This window comes from Dreissena polymorpha, chromosome 1 (assembly GCF_020536995.1).
Source record: "Dreissena polymorpha isolate Duluth1 chromosome 1, UMN_Dpol_1.0, whole genome shotgun sequence".
Taxonomy (NCBI): Eukaryota; Metazoa; Mollusca; class Bivalvia; order Myida; family Dreissenidae; genus Dreissena; species Dreissena polymorpha.
Window position 1 is genome coordinate 108873584 of NC_068355.1, and position 25112 is coordinate 108898695.

The window sequence follows — 25112 nt, forward strand, 5'->3', positions numbered from 1 at the left end:
TTACTTTTTTTGTGTTTATTTTTGAAGGAAGTTTATCCACTTGCATGGTCTTTAGTATTATTTCAATACAGCAAAAAAAAATCTTCTTTTCACACAGTTCTCATCAAGACAATCACTACACAACATAAACCATCACAACCTGCATGCACACGTTCTTGATGATAATGTACACCATAACAATCTACATGCACATGTTCCTGATGATGATGTAAACCATAACAATCTACATGCACATATTCCTGATGATAATGTACACCATAACAATCTACATGCACATATTCCTGATGATAATGTACACCATAACAATCTACATGCACATATTCCTGATGATAATGTACACCATCACAATCTACATGCACATATTCCTGATGATAATGAACACCATCACAATTTGCATGCACATGTTCAATATGATATTGTACGCCATCACAACCTACATGCACATGTTCCTGGTGATAATGTACGCCATCACAATCTACATGCACATATTCCTGATGATAATGTACACCATAACAATCTACATGCACATATTCCTGATGATAATGAACACCATCACAATCTGCATGCACATGTTCAAGATGATATTGTACGCCATCACAACTTACATGCACATGTTCCTGGTGATAATGTACGCCATCACAATCTACATGCACATATTCCTGATGATAATGTACGCCATCACAATCTGCATGCACATGTTCCTGATGATAATGAACACCATCACAATCTGCATGCACATGTTCAAGATGATATTGTACGCCATCACAACCTACATGCACATGTTCCTGGTGATAATGTATGCCATCACAATCTACATGCACATATTCCTGATGATAATGTACGCCATCACAACCTACATGCACATATTCCTGATGATAATGTACGCCATCACAATCTACATGCACATATTCCTGATGATAATGTACGCCATCACAATCTACATGCACATATTCCTGATGATAATGTACGCCATCACAATCTACATGCACATGTTCCTGGTGATAATGTATGCCATCACAATCTACATGCACATGTTCCTGATGATAATGTACGCCATCACAATCTACATGCACATATTCCTGATGATAATGTACACCATAACAATCTGCATACACATGTTCCTGATGATAATGTACACCATCACAATCTACATGCACACATTCCTGATGATAATGTACACCATCACAATCTGCATACACATGTTTCTGATTATGCTGTACTTAACCCATTTTTTGACCAATAACATATGGACTGACACAAATGTTTCTTAATCCATAAGTGTCTTGTCTTTGTGCTTTGTATCTCAATATCAATAGATGGGCAACCTGAGGTCTTCAAAGTCTTTGTTAGAACATAAACACTTCCATATCATGCCCACTTAATGATGGAAGTACTGCACATATCCCTATCCAATGCACCTAAACATGAATCCTACAATTGCACCAAAACTACACAATTGTACATAGAAAAACACTGGGGTCTATAAAAATTGGCACCTGTAAGCTGCATTTACAAGCACACAAACTCTTTCCTTTCCTAAGCTGCCAATAATTAAAATTAATACACATGTTTATAGAGCAATGCTTGATAAATGCAAGCTTATATTGCTAAAAGTCATCTGTAAAAGCATGTCAAATATCAAGGGCCTTCACAATCTGTTCGCGGTCTTTCAACACTTTCAGAACTGTCTCTCTCTCTTTCTTTGTTGGCGTCTTCTTTTTCTGCTTTGACAGCTGGATTTTTCTGTAGGCTTCCATGACCTGACACAAAAAGTACAGTAATCTCAAATAATAGGATATCAATAAATATGTTATCATTTGAAGACAAATTTTTTGGAATTTACTCATTTCTCTTAGCATTGTCTTATGCAAAGCTTATCAAAGATAAGCCATTGAATACTTAATTACATATTATAAGAAGTTTGTCTAAATGAATACTAAAATAATATTATTCTTACAAAATGTAAAGACCTAACACTAGTGATCTCGTCTGTGTGACTTTGTCTGATGGTTCACTTACTTAAATTTAGCTCTACATTATTAATCATTCTTCACTTAGTTTAATCATAAACTTGCATTTTTTTAAATACAAAATGATGGACATATATGTCATTTCTGCTATTGCCTCCAGGGTACCTCTGAGTCTGATGTGGCCAGTTTTCTCTTCAGCTCCTGCTGCTCCATCCTGTCCTTGGCCAGTTTGTACAGCTGCTTGGTTGCCATGGTGTTGAGGGCACAGATCTCTTTCAGCTCAGCCTGCTTGGCGCGCAGCTCTCTCAGAATCTCATCATTTTCATCGTCTTCGTCTTCATCATCAAATTCAAGAATGCCTGTGAAATTAGGGACATGCTAAAACAAATTACATTTCTGTGTGTGTTCAGGCAAAGTACTAATTTTGTTAGAATAAAAAGACATGTCCCAGGACTATTCTTGGCTATTCATCTTATTTAACAATAAGTTCTGTTCTGTACATGTTCTGCTAGTCACCTGATAGAATGAACCAATTTTTTTCCTTAAGTTGAATATCAACAGAAATAAAGGAGGTTTATGTAGACTTCAACCAGATATTTAACACATTATAAACTGAACAAGAGATGTGTTTGTCAGAAACACAATGCCCCCTATTGCATCGCCTTGAAGCCATAAATTTGACCTTGAAGAATGACCTTGACCTTTCACCACTCGAAACATGAAGCTCCATGAGATACACATGCGAGCCAAATATCAAGTTGCTATCTTCAATATTAAACAAGAGATGTGTTTGTCAGAAACACAATGCCCCCTATTGCGCAACTTTGAAGCAATAAATTTGACCTTTGACCTTGAAGGATGACCTTGACCTTTCACCACTCAAAATGTGCAGCTCGTTGAGATACACACGCATGCCAAATATCAAGTTGCTATCTTCAATATTCAAAAAGTTATGACCAAACTTTAACAAAGGTTAAAGTTTTAGGAAAGAAAAATACAATGATATGTGACCTTTGACCTTCAAGGATGACCTTGACCTTGACTTTTCACCACTCAAAATGTGCAGCTCCATGAGATACACATGCATGCCTAATATGAAGTTGCTATCTTCAATAATGCAAAAGTTATAAAACTTTTACCAAGGTTAAAGTTTTGGGACGCACACAATGAATGAATGAATGACAGACAGACAGCTAGACAGACAGACAGGCCAAAAACAATATACCCCCGATCTTTCCATCCGGGGGCATAAAAAGTGTGACATAGACAAATCCACTATATATTCTACAGAGGAAAAACAGAAAACGCCATTAATCAACTGAAACTGGTCACAGTAAAAAAAAAGAAAATAATTAACTGCATGTAATGGTAATTCCACTGTGAAAGTTTGAGCAAGATCTACCTGGTAGTTAAAGAGAAGTTTAAGAAAAAGAGAAAAGGACTATTTTTATGCCAAACCTTGTCCAAACCATATTTCCTATCATTTAGATCATTCACACATTAAAGTCGTGCAACAGTGAAAGTTACAGCAAGATCCATTTAGTAGTAAAAGAGGATTTGAAAAAACATCAAGCTTAAACTGTGAAAACAAGAACAGCTTTCATTCTGTAAACAAATAATTGCAGTCAAAATTACTGTCATTACAATCAGTTACACATTTAAGTACAACAATGCAGGTACATGTAGGCATTATGGTCCATGAGCAGTGTCCATATAATAATCCTAAATACATGTATTAAGTGTTATTTGAATATCTTAAGTAGATATAGAGATATGAAGTTGTTTGCATGCAAAATTTAACTTGCTTTTCTAATTACAAATGGGGGATAATTCCTTGAAAATTGAAGGTATGAGTTATAAGCCTTGTTAAGTGACCTCCCAGGATGACCCTGAACATATGGGGGACTTGTTGTAGACCAAACTCAAACAAGGCAGAACACTTGACACCAGCATATGGGACAAACAAGGCAGAACACTGACACCAGCATACTGGACAAACAAGGCAGTACACTGACACCAGCATACAGGTCAAACCTCGAACAAGGCAATACACTGACATCAGCATACATGACAATCCTCAAACAAGGCAGTACACTGACACCAGCATACAGGTCAAACCTCAAACAAGGCAATACACTGACATCAGCATACATGAAAATCCTCAAACAAGGCATAACACTGACACCAGCATACAGGACAAACCTCAAACAAGGCAGTACACTTACATCAGCATACTGGGCAAACCTCAAACAAGGCAGTACACTTACATCAGCATACTGGACAAACCTCAAACAAAGCAGTACACTTACACCAGCATACTGGACACACCTCAAACAAGTTAGTACCCTGACACCAGCATACTGGAAAAACCTCAAACAAGGCAATACAATGACACCAGCATACTGGGCAAACCTCAAACAAGGCATAACACTGATATCAGCATACAGGACAAACCTCAAACAAGGCAATACTCTGATATCAGCATACTGGGCAAACCTCCAACAAGGCAGTACACTGATATAAGCATACTGGGCAAACCTCGAACAAGGCAGTACACTGACATCAGCATACTGGACAATCCTCAAACAAAGCCTTAACTGACATCAGCATACTTGAAAAACCTCAAACAAGGCAGTACACTGACACCAGCATACTGGACACACCTCAAACAAGTTAGTACCCTGACACCAGCATACTGGAACAACCTCAAACAAGGCAGTACACTGACACCAGCATACTGGACAAACCTCAAATAAGGCATAACACTGACACCAGCATACTGGACAAACCTCAAATAAGGCATAACACTGACACAAGCATACAAGACAAACCTCAAACAAGGCATTACACTGACACCAGCATACTGGACAAACCTCAAACAAAGAAGTACACTAACACCAGCATACTGGAACAACCTCAAACAAGGCAGTACACTGACACCAGCATACTGGACAAACCTCAAAAGGCATAACACTGACACCAGCATACAAGACAAACCTCAAACAAGGCAGTACACTGACACCAGCAAACTGGGCAAACCTCAAACAAAGCAGTACACTAACACCAGCAAACTGGGCAAACCTCAAACATGGTAGTATCGTGACAGCAGCATACTGGACAAACCTCAAACAAGGCAGTACACTGACACCAGCATACTGGACAAACCTCAAACAAAGCAGTACACTAACACCAGCATACTGGACAAACCTCAAACAAGGCAGTACAGTGACACCAGCATACTGGACAAACCTCAAACAAGGCAGTACACTGACACCAGCATACTGGACAAACCTCAAACAAGGCAGTACACTGACACCAGCATACTTGACAAACCTCAAACAAGGCAGTACACTGACACCAGCAAACTGGGCAAACCTCAAACAAAGCAGTACACTAACACCAGCATACTGGGCAAACCTCAAACATGGTAGTATCCTGACAGCAGCATACTGGACAAACCTCAAACAAGGCAGTACACTAACACCAGCATACTGGTATTATATGAAGTATGAAGTATGGTTGGGTCATAACGATCAGTTTTGATTGAGTGTTATTTATAAAATGTATGACTTTAGAGAAGTATAGCCAATTTTGGTAAAGCAAGATAAGAGGTCTGTAACCAACGTCACATTAGACATAAGCAGCCCATGATCATAGTTTTAAATATAAAAATGTTACTTATAATACATACAGTCCGTGAAAATATTGATTTTGAATACAAAGTAGACCACCATATAATAATCTTTCCCAGAATTTTACAAAATAGCAACTGTTGATTATAATATTAGAATCTATATCTTCAGTGGAGTCCAAAAACCAAATAAACTTGTATACTTGGCGCTGCAGTCAAGGGGAAAGGAAGGACAATTGAAAATGATACAGTGTCAGGATGTCCAAATGTTAATACTAAATATACCTTGTTCTTCTAGTTCTCTCTTGATGCGCTTCTCCAAGTGTGCAGGGTTTCCAAGGTTCAGTTGTTTGGCAAGTTCCTTAGGAGAGATAGCTGCAGACTCGTTCAGAGTTTCTGAAGAACACATGTATTTGATAACTATATATTGATCGTCAAACAAAATAATAACTTAATGAACAAGTATACACAACTTTATGTACATGTCTTTGTTTACTACTTTTGGAAATGTTACCTTAGTTTTGATTGTATTTCAAAGAAATAATAACAACAAATATTCTGAACAAAAGTCATGAGGATTGTGCAATACATGTGGACCCCTGAGAGTTCAAAAGCCTTTTCTCTACTTTGACATAGCGTTTTGTTTTTTACCGCATATGAACCAGTTTCAAACACAGTCACGAAATCATTGGGGACAAATGTTCCCACCAAATTTGATAATGATTGGGCAATGATGCCTTTTGAGTTTTCACAAGCTTTTTCTTTGATTTGACCTCCTGAGAAAGTTTTTGACAGCATGTAATCTTGTTTCAAATTTAGCCAGATTTATTTGGAATAAATGTTAAAACCATTTTTCATTAAGATTGGGCAAATATATGTGGTCTATAAAGAGCTCACAAGCTTTTTCTTTAAAACGACTCAATGACGAAGTTCATGACTCAATGTGACCCATTTGGGAACTCAGCCAATATCTTATTCCGACTTGTGCTGTTTTGACAAAGTTCCAGGAAGATGTGAAATAACTGTGGCTCCTAGATTAATCACAAGCTTTTACATAGAATTTGACAATGTGACTTAATTTTTGACCCAACATTACCCAGTTTTGAAAATCTGCTGAGGTATCATCGGAAATGTTAGGACAAGTTTTAGTAATATTGTGCAATTAATCTAGTCTCTTGTGTGTTCACAAATTGCGCCCAGAAAACAACTTTTTGCTACCTAAAGATAGCGTCTTGATAATTGGGAAAACAATTAGCCCTAGAGTGTTGAAAATGAAATTGTTGAAGAAACATAATTGCCTAAGGACAAAGAAAGACAAAACAAGGGACAAAATTGTCACAAAACCAGGTTTTCATTGTGAAAAAAAAATCTAATAAAGGGAGAAAACTCAAACTGAACTTTTGAAATGAACAAACAAAATTAACCCTCTTTGTAATTTTTTTTTTTTTAAAAATCTATTTTTAGTCATGGCGACCTTGACATTGGAGATATTGACGTGATTCTTTCGTGCGACACACCGTCCCATGATGGTGAACAAATGTGCCAAATGATTTTAAAATCTCACAATGAATGACATAGTTATGGCCAGGACAAGCTCATTTATGGCCATTTTTGACCTTTGAACTCAAAGTGTGACCTTGACCTTGGAGATATCGACATAATTATTTCCCGCGACACACCGTCCAATGATGGTGAACAAATGTGCCAAATGATTTTAAAATCTGACAATGAACAACATAGTTATGGCCCGGACAAGCTTCTTCCGCCCGCCCGCCAGCCCGCCAGCCAGCCAGCCAGCCAGCCAGCCAGCCAGCCAGCCAGCCAGCCAGCCAGCCAGCCAGCCCGCCCGCATTCGCCAATCTAATAACCAGTTTTTTCCTTCGGAAAACCTGGTTAAAAACCTGGTTAAAAAGGCAATTACAAAAGCTCACCATGAGCATGTTGTGATAAGGTACGCTAAAAAACAGAATAGGTTCAGCAGATTTGATTTAATAATATTTGCATTTCTCCCAAAATTTCTGCTTGTGGCAAAACTAAATATAATCTCCACATAAAAACAGCACAAAACAGCTTCTAATTCTAGGCTATGTTGATAGACTGCTCTCTGTTCAATATTAACCCAGTACTATCTACACACTATTATAAGCCTGCAGTGTGTTACCGCTATCATTGTAGTCCCCCTCCATCTCATCATCCATGGGGGCCATGATGTTGTCCTCTATCAGGGCAGAAACCAGCCTCTGGGTCAGCGGACCAAAAGGAGATTCCTCATTGAGACTGCAACCACACTTGGCTATGAAACTTTTGATTCAGGTGCTCGTCATGGATTAGGCAAATATCAAACAAGACAAGTAATTATTGGCAATATGTCATCAGATTCAGGGGCTCATTAAAAGTGCTATATCATGGATTTGGAAAATGAAAAAGAAAAGAAAATCTTGTTCAGGCAACAGTGGTTCATGAAAGCTGCACCAACATACACAAAAAAGGTTGTTATAAAATTATAACAAGAGCACCGCATAACGGGTGCCACGCTCGGCTGCGGTTGCAGTTTTGAATAAATGAAAGCTTGTCAGATTATTTTTAATTTTTTAGAGGTCACAGTGACCTTGACCTTTGACCTAGTGACTCAAAACTGGTTGTGGCATGTATAAGTCATCAAGGAGTAGCCACATATGAAGTTTCATAAGTTGAAGGTTGAAGCACTTTGATTTTAGAGCCAATGTTTAAAACCTTAACAAAATATTAAGGTTTTAGCACGACGCGGACGACGACCTGGCTATGACAATAGTTTGGGTTTTCTCCAAAAACAGCCGAGCTAAAAATGAGATTTTATTATAAAATATCACTGTTTAAAAGTAAGCTGTCCCATTTTCAATCTTCAGAATATTTTGCCAGAATTTGTTTTTTGTCGCCATTGGCAATCAACAGCGAGATCCCTGTAATAGCCAATTAAATTCATCATAAAACAATCTTTAAAAATCGTTGGATTTTCCTGTTAAATTGCAATAGGCTTAGCTACTATAGACAGGAGTCCCAAAAAACCAGATGTCCAAACCACTAACAGTAGATATATAAATAATATTAACTTTCTGACAAATTGAATTTACTGAAAACTTTAAACTAGCTAACATGCTGATGCTAAGGCTAGTAGAAAAGCTCCTTTCATTTTAGAATGACAAACCCAGCCGTGTTACTAACTTATTGTGGACATGTACCACAAACCTGGATTCAGTTGATTTCAGGAGTCCAGAGGCACCGTTTGTTTCTAAGGTCAGACCATTGCTTCCATGACGCTTGTCAGAGATTTTAGATCCTTCAAGGCATAAAAACATCTTAATTGGAGTAAGAACAAATAATAAAATCTAGGAGAAACTTACTTATGTATGTATGTGTTTACACCTGTCCACTTTATATGGCTAAACAAGGGACAAAATTGTCACAAAACCAGGTTTTCATTGTGAAAAAAAAATCTGATAAAGGGAGAAAACTCAAACTGAACTTTTGAAATGACCAAAAAAAATTAACCCCCTTTGTAAGTTTTTTTTTTTTTTTAATCTATTTTTAGTCGTGGCGACCTTGACATTGGAGATATTGACGTGATTCTTTCGTGGGACACACCGTCCCATGATGGTGAACAAATGTGCCAAATGATTTTAAAATCTCACAATGAATGACATAGTTATGGCCAGGACAAGCTCATTTATGGCCATTTTTGACCTTTGAACTCAAAGTGTGACCTTGACCTTGGAGATATCGACGTAATTATTTCGCGCGACACACCGTCCAATGATGGTGAACAAATGTGCCAAATGATTTTAAAATCTGACGATGAACGACATAGTTATGGCTCGGACAAGCTCATTTATGGCCATTTTTGACCTTTGAACTCAAAGTGTGACCTTGACCTTGGAGATATCGACGTAATTATTTCGCGCGACACACCGTCCAATGATGGTGAACAAATGTGCCAAATGATTTTAAAATCTGACAATGAACGACATAGTTATGGCCCGGACAAGCTTATTCCGCCAGCCCGCCAGCCCAGCCAGCCAGCCAGCCAGCCAGCCCGCCCGCATTCGCCAATCTAATAACCAGTTTTTTCCTTCGGAAAACCTGGTTAAAAAGCGCCCCACATGTAATTCAAGACAGGTCATTCAATCATACCCGCTAGCAGCAAGATACCTAATGGAGCCAGATCCATTATGAAATTGCATTCTCTCACGTTTATACAGACAATGTATGTATATGGCTAATTAAACAGGAAGAGACATCTAAATTTGGACTATTTTAATAACTTTATGTCAGTTAACACATCGTCAACAGGAAAATAAACAAGAAGCAATTATATCTGCTAGCCATGAAAATACCAATTAATGCACCGGTGATTGACCATTAAATAAAATAAGGGGGTGCATATAGGAAACATCCAAGTTAATTAATTAGATACAGTAAAACCTCGCTTAATGACAACCTCGTAATAATGACAAACTTGCTAAGAAGATCAGCATGTTTCAGTCCTGCAATTTTCCTTGCATATTTCAATGGTTGTTACACTCATAAATACGACCAACCCGTTAATCCGCTATTACAACCACTTTAATCAGTACCAATCAACTAAATTGCTCTAAATTGACACCCACCAAATAACCAGTAATTTTCACACCTTACTTGATTAGGTGTTGTGGTTCAATCGGGTTTGTGTACAAAGCCATTGCCACTCAATGAACGTTTAACGCAACTGTTTTTGGCTATTAAGATAAATGAGTGAGATGGTCTTGTTTATGGCAGATTAAAAAAAACTACCTGTATGTCTTATCTGTATTCAAAATAAAAGATTGATTAAAACAATGCGACCAATGGGAAATCTTAAGGCAGTTGGCCAGTTTATTCTGCACATGAAAGAAGAAGGTGTGTTAATGTTTAAACTTTTCCATCCTTCCAAAACGTTAAGTAAAGGAAAGTATCATGATGAAATTATGTTTCACTTTTTGTTTGAAAAGCTTGAAATACTTTCTTTGTACAATGATTTTTATAAATTACTGTTATATAGCATGCAACATTTTTACAGTTTGACTATTGACTAGTTGTGTTATCTTTCTATCAAAAGTCATGAAAGTCATGAAAACTCAGCATTAAGACCATCTCGCTATTAGGACCACTTTTCAAACATCCCACAGGTGGTCTCAATAGCAAGGTTTCACTGAAAATATTGGCCGTAATCTATCTCATGTAGTTGTTGTTCTTCTTATTCACAGACTTTTTCAAACAAAAAATTAGGAGCATGACTATATCACAATGTGACTTCTAGAGTGTTTCTAAGCTTTTCTTTTAATTTGACATTGTGACATACAAATGTAGTAAGTTTTATTGCATTTGGGAAATAAATGTAGCATTTCGAGTGTTCTTTAATCATTTCTTTAATTTAACCTACTGACCTAGTTTTTGACCACATGTGACCCAGTTATGAACTTGGCCGATATAAAATTTGGAAATATATTTTGACTATAGACTATAGTACTAACAAGGCAAATGTTGATGATGCAAGACAGTCAACAAACAAAATCCAAAAAGCTATCAAAAACACTAACAACAAGCATGTTGTGCTCAAAGTAGCTAAAAAGAATCTGCATAAGTACTTATAGAGATATTTGTAAGTACCAAGCATTTGCCTTGTTTCAAATCTATGGGTCTATATTTGCAAATAGCTAAATGAAGAACGGCACATCTCTAGTTAAAAATTTGCAAATAACTAAATGATGAAGGTAAAGATAATAAATAATGATAACATTTATAAATGTTAATAATTAAAACAACAACTGAAAACCATAAAAACAAGCACATTTGTTGAAATGATATCCCCCGCCAAATAAAGTTTGTTAATGGATGTGTGCAAATACTTTATATTTGATATAATCCTAAAAAAATAAGTGTAGGCTAATTGTTTTTATGCAATGCGATTCTTCTCATTGTTATCTATACACATGCAGTTTTATATTGAAATCTTTTAGCGAATCTGATTATAGTCTTGAAAAGTTACACAACACAAACACAACAAAGGGCAATAACTCTTATTTAAGAAAATGAAGGGTTATTGTTTTTGTGCATGACACTTCTCTTATTGACATCAATACACCAATGAAGTTTCATGTTGAAGTCCTGTATGGTATCTGAGATACCTGAAAAGTTACATCCCACAAAAAAACAAAGGGGAATAACTCTTATTTAAGAAAGTGTAGGGTTATGGTTCGTGCCCATGGCACGTGCCCTCATTGAGAGATATATAATATATAACCCTACACTTTATTAACTAAGAGTTATTCCCCTTTGTATATATATATATATATATATATATATATATATATATATATATATATATATATACACAACCATTAAGTTTCATTTTGATATCTTATATAGTTTCTGAGATATAGACATGAAACATTTTGTGACAGACATACAGACTGACAGACGGACAAAGCCCATTCTATATGCCTCCTTCTTTGGGGGGGCATAATATTATCTAAGAATATTAATATTTTAAGTGAACTATGTATGTACCTTGTTTAATATTTAGTTTAAGGCAATTTGTTTTGATAAACATTGCTTCTTGAGTCTAATAATCACTGAGCCATTCTCCAATTTTCCTTTTCTGGGTAGAACTGGTACAAGGTGTTTTTGGAAAAGATATTGAAAATACTGCCAAAGTGGCGCTCGAACACCTCCTAAAAATATATTGCTTAGCAAACACCATAACCACTATGCCTATGTAGCATTACCTTGCTTTGTTACTCTATAAAAAGGTCTTGAAAACAGTTGCAGAATGTGTATCTAACATAGGACACTATACACACTAGGCTTTTACACCGCTACCTTGTCTTTGTTCCTCCAGCAGATCCTCCTCCGCCCACTTCTCAGTGTAGTGCATACCTAGAGGCGGCACTTTGAGGTATTCCACGTCGTCCTCATGTGAGCGCATCAGATCTTCCAGGAACTGCATGTTGTCTGGTGTGATGTCCGCGCAGTACGGCTCTACTGATGCCCAGAATTTGTTCACAGCATTGTTCTTCGGAAGCTTGGCCAATTCGAGAGGTGGCGAGTCCACTCTGTCAAACTCTGGTGCCTTGATCTGTGGTGGAAATTATTGAGGTAATCTACCCGTGTGTGCAAGAAAAAGCTATCAGCACTCTTAACAGGGGTTTCATAAGGAGAAATTGAGTAAAAACTACCAAATCTTTGTGAGACTGGAGGCCAGGATCTTCAGACTTCCAGTTTTCAAACGTTTGTGCAAATCTTGCTTCTTTGGACATCCGCTGCTGAAATCTTCTTGATTTTAAAGGGACAATGTGTGATGTTCAAGGGGAAATTTACACTTGAAATTCATGTTTATAATTTGTTCACACAAAAAATGCATGTGGACGTTTAACAGAAGCTGAGGTATCATTCTAACAAAAGAAAAATGACATTAAGGTTTTGTTTGCACAAGTTCCTGTAAGGATTTTAAAATGAGCATATGAAATGGAAACAACAGGTGTCTCCATAGGATGACATATGACCCCGAAAAACGCTTTGATAGTTATGTAAGACAGCTAAATAACAGAATTTTTTTTTGATACCTCAATGCCGACCCTAACTTGAAGGTTAATTTGTGTGTGTATGGAATGGCCTTGTCCATATACACGTGCATACCAAATATGAAGGTTCCATCAGAAGGGACATAGAAGTTATGAGCATTTTTTGAAACCTTAACGCACATTTCCAAACCTAAACACGGGCCCTAAGTTCAAGGTCAAGGGGGTCAAAATTTGTGTGCAAATGGAAAGGCCTTGTCCATATACACATGCATACCAAATATGATAGATACATTTGAAGCGACATAGAAGTTATGAGCATTTTTCGAAACCTAAAAGCAGATTTCGAAACCTAAACGCGAACCCTAAGTTAAAGGTCAAGGTTAAAGGGATACAAATTTGTAAGTTAAAGGTCAAGGTTAAAGGGATACAAATTTGTATGCGTATGGAAAGGCCTTGTCCATATACACATGCATACCAAATATGAAGGCTACATCTGAAGCCACGTAGAAGTTATGAGCATTTTTCCAAACCTAAACGCACATTTCCAAACCTAAACGCGAAACCTAAGTTCAAGGTCAAGGTCACAGGGGTAAAGATTTGTGTGTGTATGGAAAGGCCTTGTCCATATACACATGCATAGCAAATATGAAGATTACATGTGAAGTGACATAGAAGTTCAAGTTATGAGCATTTTTCGAAACCTAAACGCAGATTTCAAAACCTAAATGCGGACCCTAATTTCAAGGTCAAAGGGATAAAAATTTGTGTGCGTATAGAAAGGCCTTGTCCATATACACATGCATACCAAATATGAAGGTTAAATGTGAAGTGACATAGAAGTTAAGAGCATTTTTTGAAACCTAAACGCAGATTTTGAAACCTAAACGCGGACACTAAGTTCAAGGTCAAGGTCAAAGGGGTCAAAATTTGTGGGCATATGGAAAGGCCTTGTCCATATACACATGCATACCAAATATGAAGGTTACATGTGAAGCGTCATAGAAGTTATGAGCATTTTTCGAAACCTAAACGCAGATTTCGAAACCTAAACGCAGGCGCTAAGTTCAAGGTCAAAGGGGACCAAATTTGTGAGCGTATGGAAAGGCCTTGTCCATATACACATGCATACCAAATATGAAGGTTATATGCAGCGCGACATAGAAGTTATGAGCAATTTTCAAAAATCTAAACGCAGATTTCGAAACCTTAATGCAGACCCTAAGTTCAAGGTCAAGGTCAAAGGGGTCCAAATTTGTGAGCGTATGGAAAGGCCTTGTCCATATACACATGCATACCAAATATAAAGGCTACATCTGAAGCGACAGTAATGAGCATTTTTCAAAAAAGTGTGAAAGACAGACGGACAGTACGATCACTATATGCCTCCAATACCTTCGGGGGCATAAAAAGATGTCTTAATATCAGATGTGTCAGTTATATTACTGATTACAATATTGCTATGCTAGATGGAAGGAAGTGCTAATGCAACAACAACAAAGCCTACCCGAAAATAAGCTGAAGGCAAAGATATTTTGCTCTGGAAAATCTTTTTGTAAGAGGATTATAGATTATTGTCTAAAATTGAATCTATTGATTTAATTGAAAATTTAAACATGTACCAATTTTTATGAAGGGAATAATAATAAAATCAAATTATGATTTAATGTAACAACAGTTTATATATGTGTACAATATATTTACCCAGTTGTCAGCCTGTAAGGCCTGCACTGGTATTCTTACTAATTTGCTTGCAAAGATAATTGTTTTCATCGGAGTGAACATTAAACATTTTCTTAGTCTCAAGTAAAAATATAAGAATTGGCTTGCTTGGTCAAAGTGCTCAGCTTGATAACTGTACAGCATATACCTGTCCCATTGCTCAGCTTGATAACTGTACAGCATATACCTGTCCCATTTTGCTCTTCAGCTTGGAAGCAACAGGAATAACTGGTCTCCCTACAGCATCCTTGAACTTCTTGCTGGGCTTATCCTCAGTTGCCTTGCCACGCTTACTGGGAGTCTCAGGTTGCTACACAAATATTTATTAGAATGTTTATAGGTATGCCTATTAGGTACAATAACACAAGGAAACTAAGAGCAATGATAACTTTGTTTTTTACATGCCAAAAGGAAAGTCCTTGGATTCCTGAAAATTGTGCAATAAATAATTTGTAAAAATTATACTTTTTGGAATACATGTATAACCCTTTCCCACTGTCTTACAATCAAAGTGAAAATATGCAAACAGCATGAAACTAGAAGAGTCTGCGAGTAACTCGCAGTCTGTTTAGGTTTTATGCTGTTTGCTGCTCATCAGTATCTAAGGCTTGGAGATGAAGCCTTAAAAACTTGAATCTAGTAAGAAAGGTCTTTAATATAATTTTCTTATGGACTACAAATGTGTGAAAATACGTATTTAAGTGAAAAGGGTAAAATGTACATAAGTTGAGATGATCTTTTGCAATGGAAGCTGTCTTGTTAAATACCTTGTCCATTAATTAAATCTTCATTGTCTATAGAATTTTACTAAAATAATTGGTCAAATGTTTAAGGCACACCATGTGAGTATTTGTTTATGCAGAGTTGACACAAAACATGCATATTATACAAAAGATTAATTTTTTTAATTTGAAACAAAGAATGTCCACCTTTCCTCCTTTCCCTTTGGATACAGGTTTGACTTCACCAGTCCTTTCTTGCCAGTTCTGCAGGATTTGTATTTCATTTTCCAGCACTTTTAATCGTTTACCAGCTGAGTTAAGAAGAGTCTCTAAGTCAACCTGTATTCCATCAAGTTCTTCTAACACTACTGTTTCAGCCTCACTTCGAGAAAGAACTGAAAAAAAAATGTTCGATTACATTTGACCATTTTATTTACTTTAAAGATAACTCAACATTTAAATAACTGACATTTTCACAGATTTTGGCATCTACAGAAGTTTGTCATTTAATGCTTAAAAGTAATACATTTAAACATTGGAACTAAATACATGTAGCTCCAGTAAAAAAAGAATAAAATTAATGAAAAAAAAGAAAAAGTAATTCTCAACTGGGCTCCAACCACTGACCAATGTAAGTAAAAGTCTGGGCCATCCGTGCTCATACAGAGAATGGGGTATATTTAATAATGTATATAAACAATCCTCGTATTAATATCACAAAATATAACGAATTTAAACAACAGACTTCTCATGTGTGTAACGCTTGATAATTTTCAGGTCTTTGATATTTTAGAGCATGGTAGATGTTCAGTGTTACTGTATCCTAGCAAATATCATAACAAAAACAAGATGCGTTTGTGAAACACAATGTCCCCCTATATGACGTTTGACTTTGAAGGATGACCTTGACCTTGTGAAGGATGACCTTGACCTTTCACCACTCAAAATGTGCAGCTCCATGACATACACATGCATGCCAAATATCAAGTTGCTATATTCAATATTGCAAAAGTATTCATAAAATAAGCGATTTGGGACACATATATTTGACCTCTGACCTTGAAGGATGACCTTGACCTTGACCTTTCACCACTCAAAATGTGCAGCTCCATGAGATGCACATGCATGCCAAATATCAAGTTGTTATCTTCAATATTGCAGAAGTATTTATAAAATAAGCGATTTGGGCCACATATATTTGACCTCTGACCTTGAAGGATGACCTTGACCTTTCACCACTCAAAATGTGCAGCTCCATGAGATACACATGCATGCCAAATATCAAGTTGCCATCTTCAATATTACAAAAGTATTCATAAAAAGAGCGATTTTGGCCATATATATTTGACCTCTGACCTTTAAGGATGACCTTGACCTTTCACCAATCAAAATGTGCAGCTTCATGAGATACACATGCATGCCAAATATGAAGTTGCTATCTTCAATATAGCAAAAGTTATTGCAAAATGTTAAAGTTGGCGCAAACAGACCAACAGACCAACAGACAGACCAACAGACAGACAGACAGACAGGGCAAAAACAATATGTCCCCCACTACTATAGTGGGGGACATAAAAATAATGCAAATCTGAAACATTTTACTTTTTTTGTCAATTTATCAAAATGTGAAAAGGTCCCTTTGTAAAGCTGAAAGTCTAAACTTCTTGAGTATTGGTTTTGGAAGTTTTGCTTCAACATTTTGAAGTTTTTACAATATTGCACGACTTAATTTAGAATATTTCTTTTTCATATGTTTAATGTTCGTGTTTTCAATGAATCGATGATATATTTTTAGTCAAGTTTTATTCATGCATGGTTTCTATCCATCATGAGCTCTTTTATGACAAAAATGCTATTTTTCATGTTAGTTATAATTAGTATACATATTTCAACAACAAATTATCTGCTCATAACTTGTAGGTCCTGTTATTAAGTTATTATTTCTTGATTAAATCAATTACTGAATTAGTTATACTAAAAGACAAGCACCTACATGTGCTCTTCTGTCTAAACAAGGTTGTCACATATAAATGTACTTCTTCAACAAGTGTTGTGTTTGTCAGAAACACAATGCCCCCTATTGCGCCGCTTTGAAATAAAATTTCAATATATAATTTGGCAGGTTTAGAAATTATCTCCCTTTTAAAGCTTATTTCTTCCCTTGGATTGTGTTTTTACTTTTGACCTTGAAGGATTACTTTGACCTTGCCCTTTCACCACTCAAAATGTGCAGCTTCATGAGATACACATGCATGCCAAATATCAAGTTGCTATCTTCAATATTGCAAAAGTTATGATCGATTTTAAACTTTTCGGACGGACGGACGGACTGACGGACAGTTCAACTGCTATATGCGACCCTACCGGGAGCATAAAAATGCTTAAGTTCAGTCATTTTTATCAATCATACATGCATTTATGACAAAATCTAGAGAGATATCAACAATACATAGTTGTCTTTGATAATATGGCATTAACTGCATTTTTATCATTAAAACTCAGCATTAAAATTGTTTTTTTGAAGGAAATACACATGATGTTAAAAAACTATTAAGACACCTTTAATTCACACCAAACTGTTAACAGTTTTGTAAGGTCACAAAAATAAATGACAATATCAAAACAACATTTTACTAACCTGCACATTGCTAAATACCCTATCCACTGATGATCTGAACTTATTTTTATAAATACAGTCTGCAAAGAATTCATGTTAAAATTTCTCATAACATCATGAAATCTGAACGTGTCATTATTAATGTTAAAATTTGTCATAATCCAGGATAAAAAGTGTGATAATTTTCAGAAATAAATGACCCTGACCTGACTTTACCACACCAGCAGTACTTAGTGTTCAGCTTCATTTTAAAAATAAAATAAACAACATTGAAATACAAACTAGGCAAACATGTGTGTAATTATTCCAATTTAAAAAGATGTGGGGTTTTTTGTTGTGCACATTTTAATTTAATTACTATTGCATTTGTGAATTTACAGGTTAATAGATTTTTTTTCTCAAAATCAAGACGTCTGCAAAGCCTGAGAATAAAATTAGACAAGTGAAAAGGTCAGATGATTAGTTTATCAGCATACAGCAGTATTTGTTTAATTATGTCTGTATGTCCAATATAAATGAAAGCGCCGGTAATCAGTGCTTTGTATAATGAGAATGATTCAGTCACACTCAGGGATCAAGCAACTGGGCGATTTGGGCGATTATATCGCCGTGGCTTCCCTTTAATCGCCCGGATTAAAAGCACCGGCGATATCACTTCCCCCTAAAATCTGGCAATTATCATATCCGCAGCGCTATCTAAGTGGCTTCTGTTTATTGCCGAATACATGCCAAAGTCAATCAACTGACCGAATCGACAAAACTCTGCCCCCTTGCGTAGTAAATTACCTATTGAAAATTGATAAGCAACCATTCACTGCCCTTGTCATTCGGGTATTTGGCAGGAATCTCTTGACCAAGCAGAGAGAAATCACTGAAGCGTGTAAGTGTTACAAACGGTGTTTGTACTGCTATTGTCAAGCTTTATGGGGGTTATTATCGGATGAACAGCGCCTTTATGATAGTGAGCAATAAATAAAGTAACACTGACAAACTCTCACCACAATAAAAATTTATAACGATTATAAGGGCCGCTATTTCTTTACCATTTAATCAATAGTGACTGTCAATACCACGGGCCTGGCAAAAGCATTTAACAAAAACAATGTCTCCACAAAAACACATGAAATCTTGTTTCAACAGGAATTTATGAGCATTTCTGTTTAATAGTTTCATTATTATAATATTTTGGGAAAGGTAAAGTTTGATAAAGAAACCAAAAATTTCGGAAATAAAAAGTATACCATTCATTCGTTGTACTATATTTTGGATATGTAAAAAAATCGGACATTTAAAGATACGGACATTTATGTGTTGGTTTGTTGTTGTAAAACAATGTTTATGATATTTCAGGCAACTAGAATGGATGGTGGCAATTATCTGGGCCTTTCTGTCAAGAAATATGCGTGAAAAACATTCATTTATTTCAGCCTAGAAATCATCCACCACTTACAAAAAACGTTTTAACAACAGAAGCTGTCAAAGCTGATGTATATCATGTCCAAATGACCAAATATAACTGTTTAACAATATGAAGTGAGATGCTTTATTTTCTGATGTTTTCTTTTTCCCTTTCAAATGATGTAAATTGGTGTGATTCAATGTTTAAAGTTAAATAGTTAATTTTGAAACATTTATGTAGCATACTGTTACATTGATGTTAACATTATTATATTATTTTGGTTATCTGTGTTGTTTATCAAGATAAAAAAAGTTATTTATATACAAATAAAGCTTATTTAGACTTATGAAGGTATGACTTATGAAGGTACTTATAGTTTTTTATGTATTACCATACTTTTTCAAGTGATAATACAGTCAATGACATTAATGTAATGTAGTAAGGTTTCTTTTAATAATTGTCCTAAATGATTGTTCATATTAATAAGGTTGGAATAACAGACAGTTTTCACACTGCAAAAAAGTGGCAGCAACTATTTTTGGGCCAGTGAAACCCCTGGGTCATGGTTCACAATTGTCCATTGTTGATTGCAAAAGATCCACTTCTCCCTAAAACTGCCTCACTTCTCCCTCTCCAGAGCTGAGGGAGAAGTGACTTCTCCCAAAAATTGGAGTCTAGCTTGATCACTGCTGACACATGTAATTTACCTGATGTAAATCTAGGACACTGCTTTACATGGTCTACTGATTCCAGCTCCGGGTACATGAGTGGACATTCTTTGTCTTGTAGACTTTTTCCCCTCCCCTTCATAATGACTTATTCAATCTGCTCTATTCACATACAGCAAAATATAACATTCTGAAAAATAAAATAAAATGGTCTTACATCTGAAGGAATTTAACGAGATACAGAGCCTGTTTTTATAAATCAAATTTCAATGTTCTTTTTGGAAACAATAATATGCTATGCATAATTTCATTTTGAAATCATCATACAATATCAGCCACCTTCAAAATTAAACTTAAATTCATATTTTAAATGGTTTATAACCTTTAATTTGTTATATACGTATATTACTAAGACCTTTGTTTAAACGTAAATGCATCAGCAATAATCATCAGAATACTGTGTTCTAAGTAGTATCCGAACAATCACATCCGAATATATAGATCATATGTATCAATACATTATATGTGTATAAAAAACACGAATGAATATTACATGATAAGTAACTAAAATAATAAACTTACATTGAAATAAAAAAACATTATAATCACGAATTGTGACAGAGTGATAATAAGAAAAACTTAATTAACTAAAATACTTTGTAACTTGTTTTGATTTTAACCGGAAGTTGTGACAAGGGGAACGACTCGCAAACACCCGAAACGGAATCATTTCAAATAATGTAAATCTAGATACATAAAATTATTATGTAATTTAAACAATGTTTGTTAAATGATAATGTTCATTGTGACTTTATTTTTATGTTTACTTATTTTTTCTTTGTTATTCAGCTTTTTATTAGTTTCAGATAGATTTGAAATAGGTTACGTTTAGCTGTTTACAGGTTACACACCACATACAATTTCTTTTGCAAAAAAAGGTAACTTTCGTCTTAAAAAATGAAATTATGTAGAACATGACAGCAGTCAGTGTGATCTGCAACATTGCAACTCCTAGCAATATGATTCTTTGTGTTTAATAGCTATGATCTATATAAATAAACAATTTCTGAAAGTATTAGAAACACATTTTACATCTTATTCTCAGTGTAGTATCGACCCGTCTCATAGTATCGTGACTGAAACACACAAAAAAACAACAATAAGTGCTGGAAAGTTAATGTTTCTAGCAGATACTATTTTTAGAAGAAGCACATAGGCATAGAAACAAATATCCGCAACCAATCAGAAGGGCCGATATGAGAATCATTGTACATGATACAATATACTACAGGGAGTTAAATTAAGCAAGTATTTTGTGAAAACCATGCCAATTTAAATGCAGATTTCGTTTTTATGTCCAAGAATACACTTTTCAAGAATACACATTAAACTATACATGCCTTATAACACATGTGTGTTTTTGTATTTGTTTACTTCAAAAATCTGTATGTATTCATTAAGAGTTCCGTTACTACGGATAGACATGCCACTATATTTTATTTTGTTTCAGAAAATGCTTCGGCTGAGTCCCTTTTTAGCACAAAAATGGCATTTACAGATACTGAGGTCCTGTCGGAAATGGTCTTCCAAAGTGCCCGGACCCTCACCAGACCTGCCAGATTACAAAACTAGTGTTGATGTCCATGAACACAAGCTGAGCAGGCCAGTGGCTAAGTCTAGTCAGCAAAAGGCGACCAAACGGTGGGATGGGCTGCATGGACTCAAAGAAAGGACAAAGGTATAATTGCAACCCTTTGCGATACTACAACCTGTCTTCTGGAATAAATATTACAACTATACTGGATGTTGTTGGTATGCAACAGTATTGTCAGTATGCTACTAGGTAATAGTTTCATGTTTAATTATCAAAATAAATTAGTTGTAATTAATATCATTATATTTTTACAGCATTGTTGAATTATTTATATAATATCCCTTTTTGCTTCCTGCTTAAATATTTTAGTTTTTTTCATAAATTACTTTCTCAAATGATTTGTATAAATATATATACATTGCTATTGTGTCATCAGGATTCCTTGATCCCAGTGACATTAAAGGAAATGGAGGAGTCAGAGGGATTCCAAATCACTGCAAAAGAGTTACAAGAGATGGGTCATGCAAAGCTGACTCGAGATGATAGAAAAAAACGTCAGAGAGCGCTTGACAACATAGGAGTTCCTGATTTTCTAGAATATTGGAGAATTAAAGTAGCTGAGAAACAATTAAAAAGTAACTTTTTTGTGCTTTAAAGAAACAAAATTGATTTCATATAAATTGCATGCATTGATAGAAAAATTCATGGTTTTTACTCTAAAGTCTTTTTCTTGGCTGAATAAGTTTAAGACACCATTTATGCCAAGCTTTGAATGCTCACATAATTTCAACCACAATTTTCTCTTTTTATGCATAACAATACATTAGAAAAGAACTTTTTCTTTAATTTTAAAGGGTCTTCTTAACATATTTTTCTATATTTTTTTCAAAAAATGTAATTAAATCAATTAACTTACAAAATTAGAATACAAGGAATAGTCTAAAAATAATGATGACACAAAGAAAAAGTAAGTTAATCATTACTCAATGAGTTCAAACTCAGGTCCTTTGGAAGCAAAATCTAACACACAAGTATTGAGCACTTTAATCTTTAGGGCTTGAGATGGTATTTGAAGTTCTCTTGATTTAAGGTCTATGTTCCAAACTATTGAGAGTGTTTTCATGTTAGCTATAATTGTTTTAGGCCCAACAGACACTTTTTGTAAGACTGAAATCACCACACTGCAAGTGAATGTTGGGCTATACTGCAATCAGGCATGTAACCACTGCCATGTGGAATCATCGCCAAAACGACAGGAGATGATGAGTCAAAAGGTTGCCAAGCAATGCATTCGTCTTCTAGCCAACAGTCCACATGTTACTCTTCTGGATTTGACAGGTATGTCAGGCCTTTGTTTTATTTAGAAATATCTTTAAATGTACTGTATCATTATTTTATTTTCAATACTCCGCTCAGTCACTTACAGTGAAGTTTTCAGTAAGCAATCCGAATAAGATAAATATTAAGAATATATAATTCATATTATATAATCTTATTGACAGAAACAAAATTTAAACAATATCATACAGCTGTTTTAAGGATATTTCATTTCTAGATTTCTTTTAACTATTTTTGTTGGATTATACATGCTTGCCAGGGTTAAGAGCAGTTCTTTGTTCATTTAGCTTCATTTAATAATATAATTAAAATGTAAAATGTATTCTTAGACAAAACAGTAGGCTGGATTTGAAAATCATAATGCATAAATGTTTCTTAAGCAAATTTCTTGTAAAATATATTGCCACCAGTGCAAGGCTTGGCATTTTGCATTATATGGCTATTGACTACTTATCAAGAACTCTGTTTTGAGGACTTTTGTCTTATTCGTTTAAACTCACTTTATAAGTGTTGTTTTCAATCTGACATTTTTAGCTCATCTATTTTTTGAAAAAAAAAAGAGCTATTGTCATCACCTTGGCGTCGGCGTCGGCGTCGGCGTCCGGTTAAGTTTTGCGTTTAGGTCCACTTTTCTCATAAAGTATCAATGCTATTGCATTCAAACTTGGTACACTTACTTACTATCATTAGGGGACTGGGCAGGCAAAGTTAAATAACTCTGGGGTGCATTTTGACAGTATTATGTGCCCTTTTTATACTTACAAAATTGAAAATTTGGTTATGTTTTGTGTTTAGGTCCACTTTATTCCTACAGTATCAAAGCTATTGCTTTCATACTTGCAACACTTACTAACTATCATAAGGGACTGTGCAGTCAAAGTAATGTAACTCTGACTGGCATTTTGACAGAATTATGTGCCCTTTTTATACTTAGAAAATTGAAAATTTGGTTATGTTTTGTGTTTAGGTCCACTTTATTCCTACAGTATCAAAGCTATTGCTTTCATACTTGCAACACTTATTAACTATCGTAAGGGGACTGTGCAGGCAAAGTTATGTAACTCTGACTGGCATTTGGACGGAATTATGGGCCCTTTATACTTAGAAAATTGAAAGTTTGGTTAAGTTTTGTGTTTTGGTCCACTTTGCCCCTAAAGTATCATAGATATTGCTTTCATACTTGGAACACTCGCAAACTATCATAAGGGTACAGTAAAAGGACAAGTTGCATAACTCTGGATGTCATTTTTACGGAATTATGGCCCTTTTTTGACTTAGTAACTTTGAATATATGGTTAAATTTTGTGTTTCGATCCACTTTACTTCTTAAGTATCAAGGCTATTGCTTTCAAACTTCAAATACTTTCATGCTATCATGAGGTTACTGTACCTGGCAAATTGAATTTTACCTTGACCTTTGAATGACCTTGACTCTCAAGGTCAAATTATTAAATTTTGCTAAAATTGCCATAACTTCTTTATTTATGATTAGATTTGATTGATACTTTGACAAAACTACTCTTACCTGACATACCACAATAGACTCCACCCAAACCATCGCCCGTGCCCCCCCCCCCCGAACCCCCCCCCCCCTATTTTTTTTTTTTTTTTTTAAGATCATCTCACACTATACCCCCCCCCCACCCCACCCCCTCCCCAATTTTTTTTTTTAAACGGTTAAAAAACAAAACTATTTATTTTGATTATTTTATGTTTTAAATACCGTCCAACCATCGCACCCAAGAATCCCGCCCATCCCCCCTCCCCCCACCCGAATCCCCCCCCCCCCCTAATTTTTTTTTTTTTTTTTTTTTTTTAAGATCAACTCACAAATTACCACCACACCCTCACACTATACTCGCCCCTCCACCTCACCCCCC

General features: G+C 35.5%; 2 protein-coding genes and 1 long non-coding RNA gene across 24 annotated transcripts in view; 1 reads left to right on the forward strand and 2 right to left on the reverse strand.

Moving 5' to 3' along the window:
* LOC127843908 (transcriptional adapter 3-B-like) lies at nt 1-21018 on the reverse strand. 21 transcript variants are annotated; one of them, XR_008032480.1, is made up of 12 exons: nt 20883-21018; nt 20340-20490; nt 15824-16011; nt 15082-15204; nt 12475-12730; nt 8827-8917; nt 7763-7878; nt 5887-5997; nt 2136-2329; nt 854-1760; nt 434-475; nt 1-139 (listed from the first exon to the last, which is right to left on the reverse strand). XR_008032480.1 is itself a non-coding variant. In XM_052373802.1 (10 exons), exons 2-10 carry the CDS (start codon nt 20440-20442, stop codon nt 1632-1634), a joined length of 1311 nt encoding a protein of 436 aa, XP_052229762.1. In that variant the 5' UTR covers nt 20443-20490; nt 20883-21018; the 3' UTR covers nt 1-1631. The 21 variants fall into 21 exon arrangements, 1 of the variants encoding a protein (XP_052229762.1); XR_008032474.1 differs by having other exon boundaries at nt 1-349; XR_008032450.1 differs by adding an exon at nt 770-811 and having other exon boundaries at nt 1-685.
* On the reverse strand, nt 9088-11767 carry LOC127844180 (uncharacterized). The gene is made up of 2 exons (XR_008032596.1): nt 9484-11767; nt 9088-9321 (listed from the first exon to the last, which is right to left on the reverse strand). It is a non-coding gene; the product is annotated as an uncharacterized LOC127844180 (long non-coding RNA).
* The window catches only part of LOC127843872 (uncharacterized), a 22189-nt gene continuing 18073 nt past the window's right edge, over nt 20997-25112 (forward strand). For both annotated transcript variants that reach the window (XM_052373760.1, XM_052373764.1), the window contains exons 1-4: nt 20997-21040; nt 21811-22038; nt 22331-22529; nt 23038-23232. In XM_052373760.1, the coding sequence (XP_052229720.1) occupies nt 21814-22038; nt 22331-22529; nt 23038-23232 (619 nt within the window). In that variant the 5' untranslated portion in view covers nt 20997-21040; nt 21811-21813. The remainder of the gene's footprint in view (nt 21041-21810; nt 22039-22330; nt 22530-23037; nt 23233-25112) is intronic.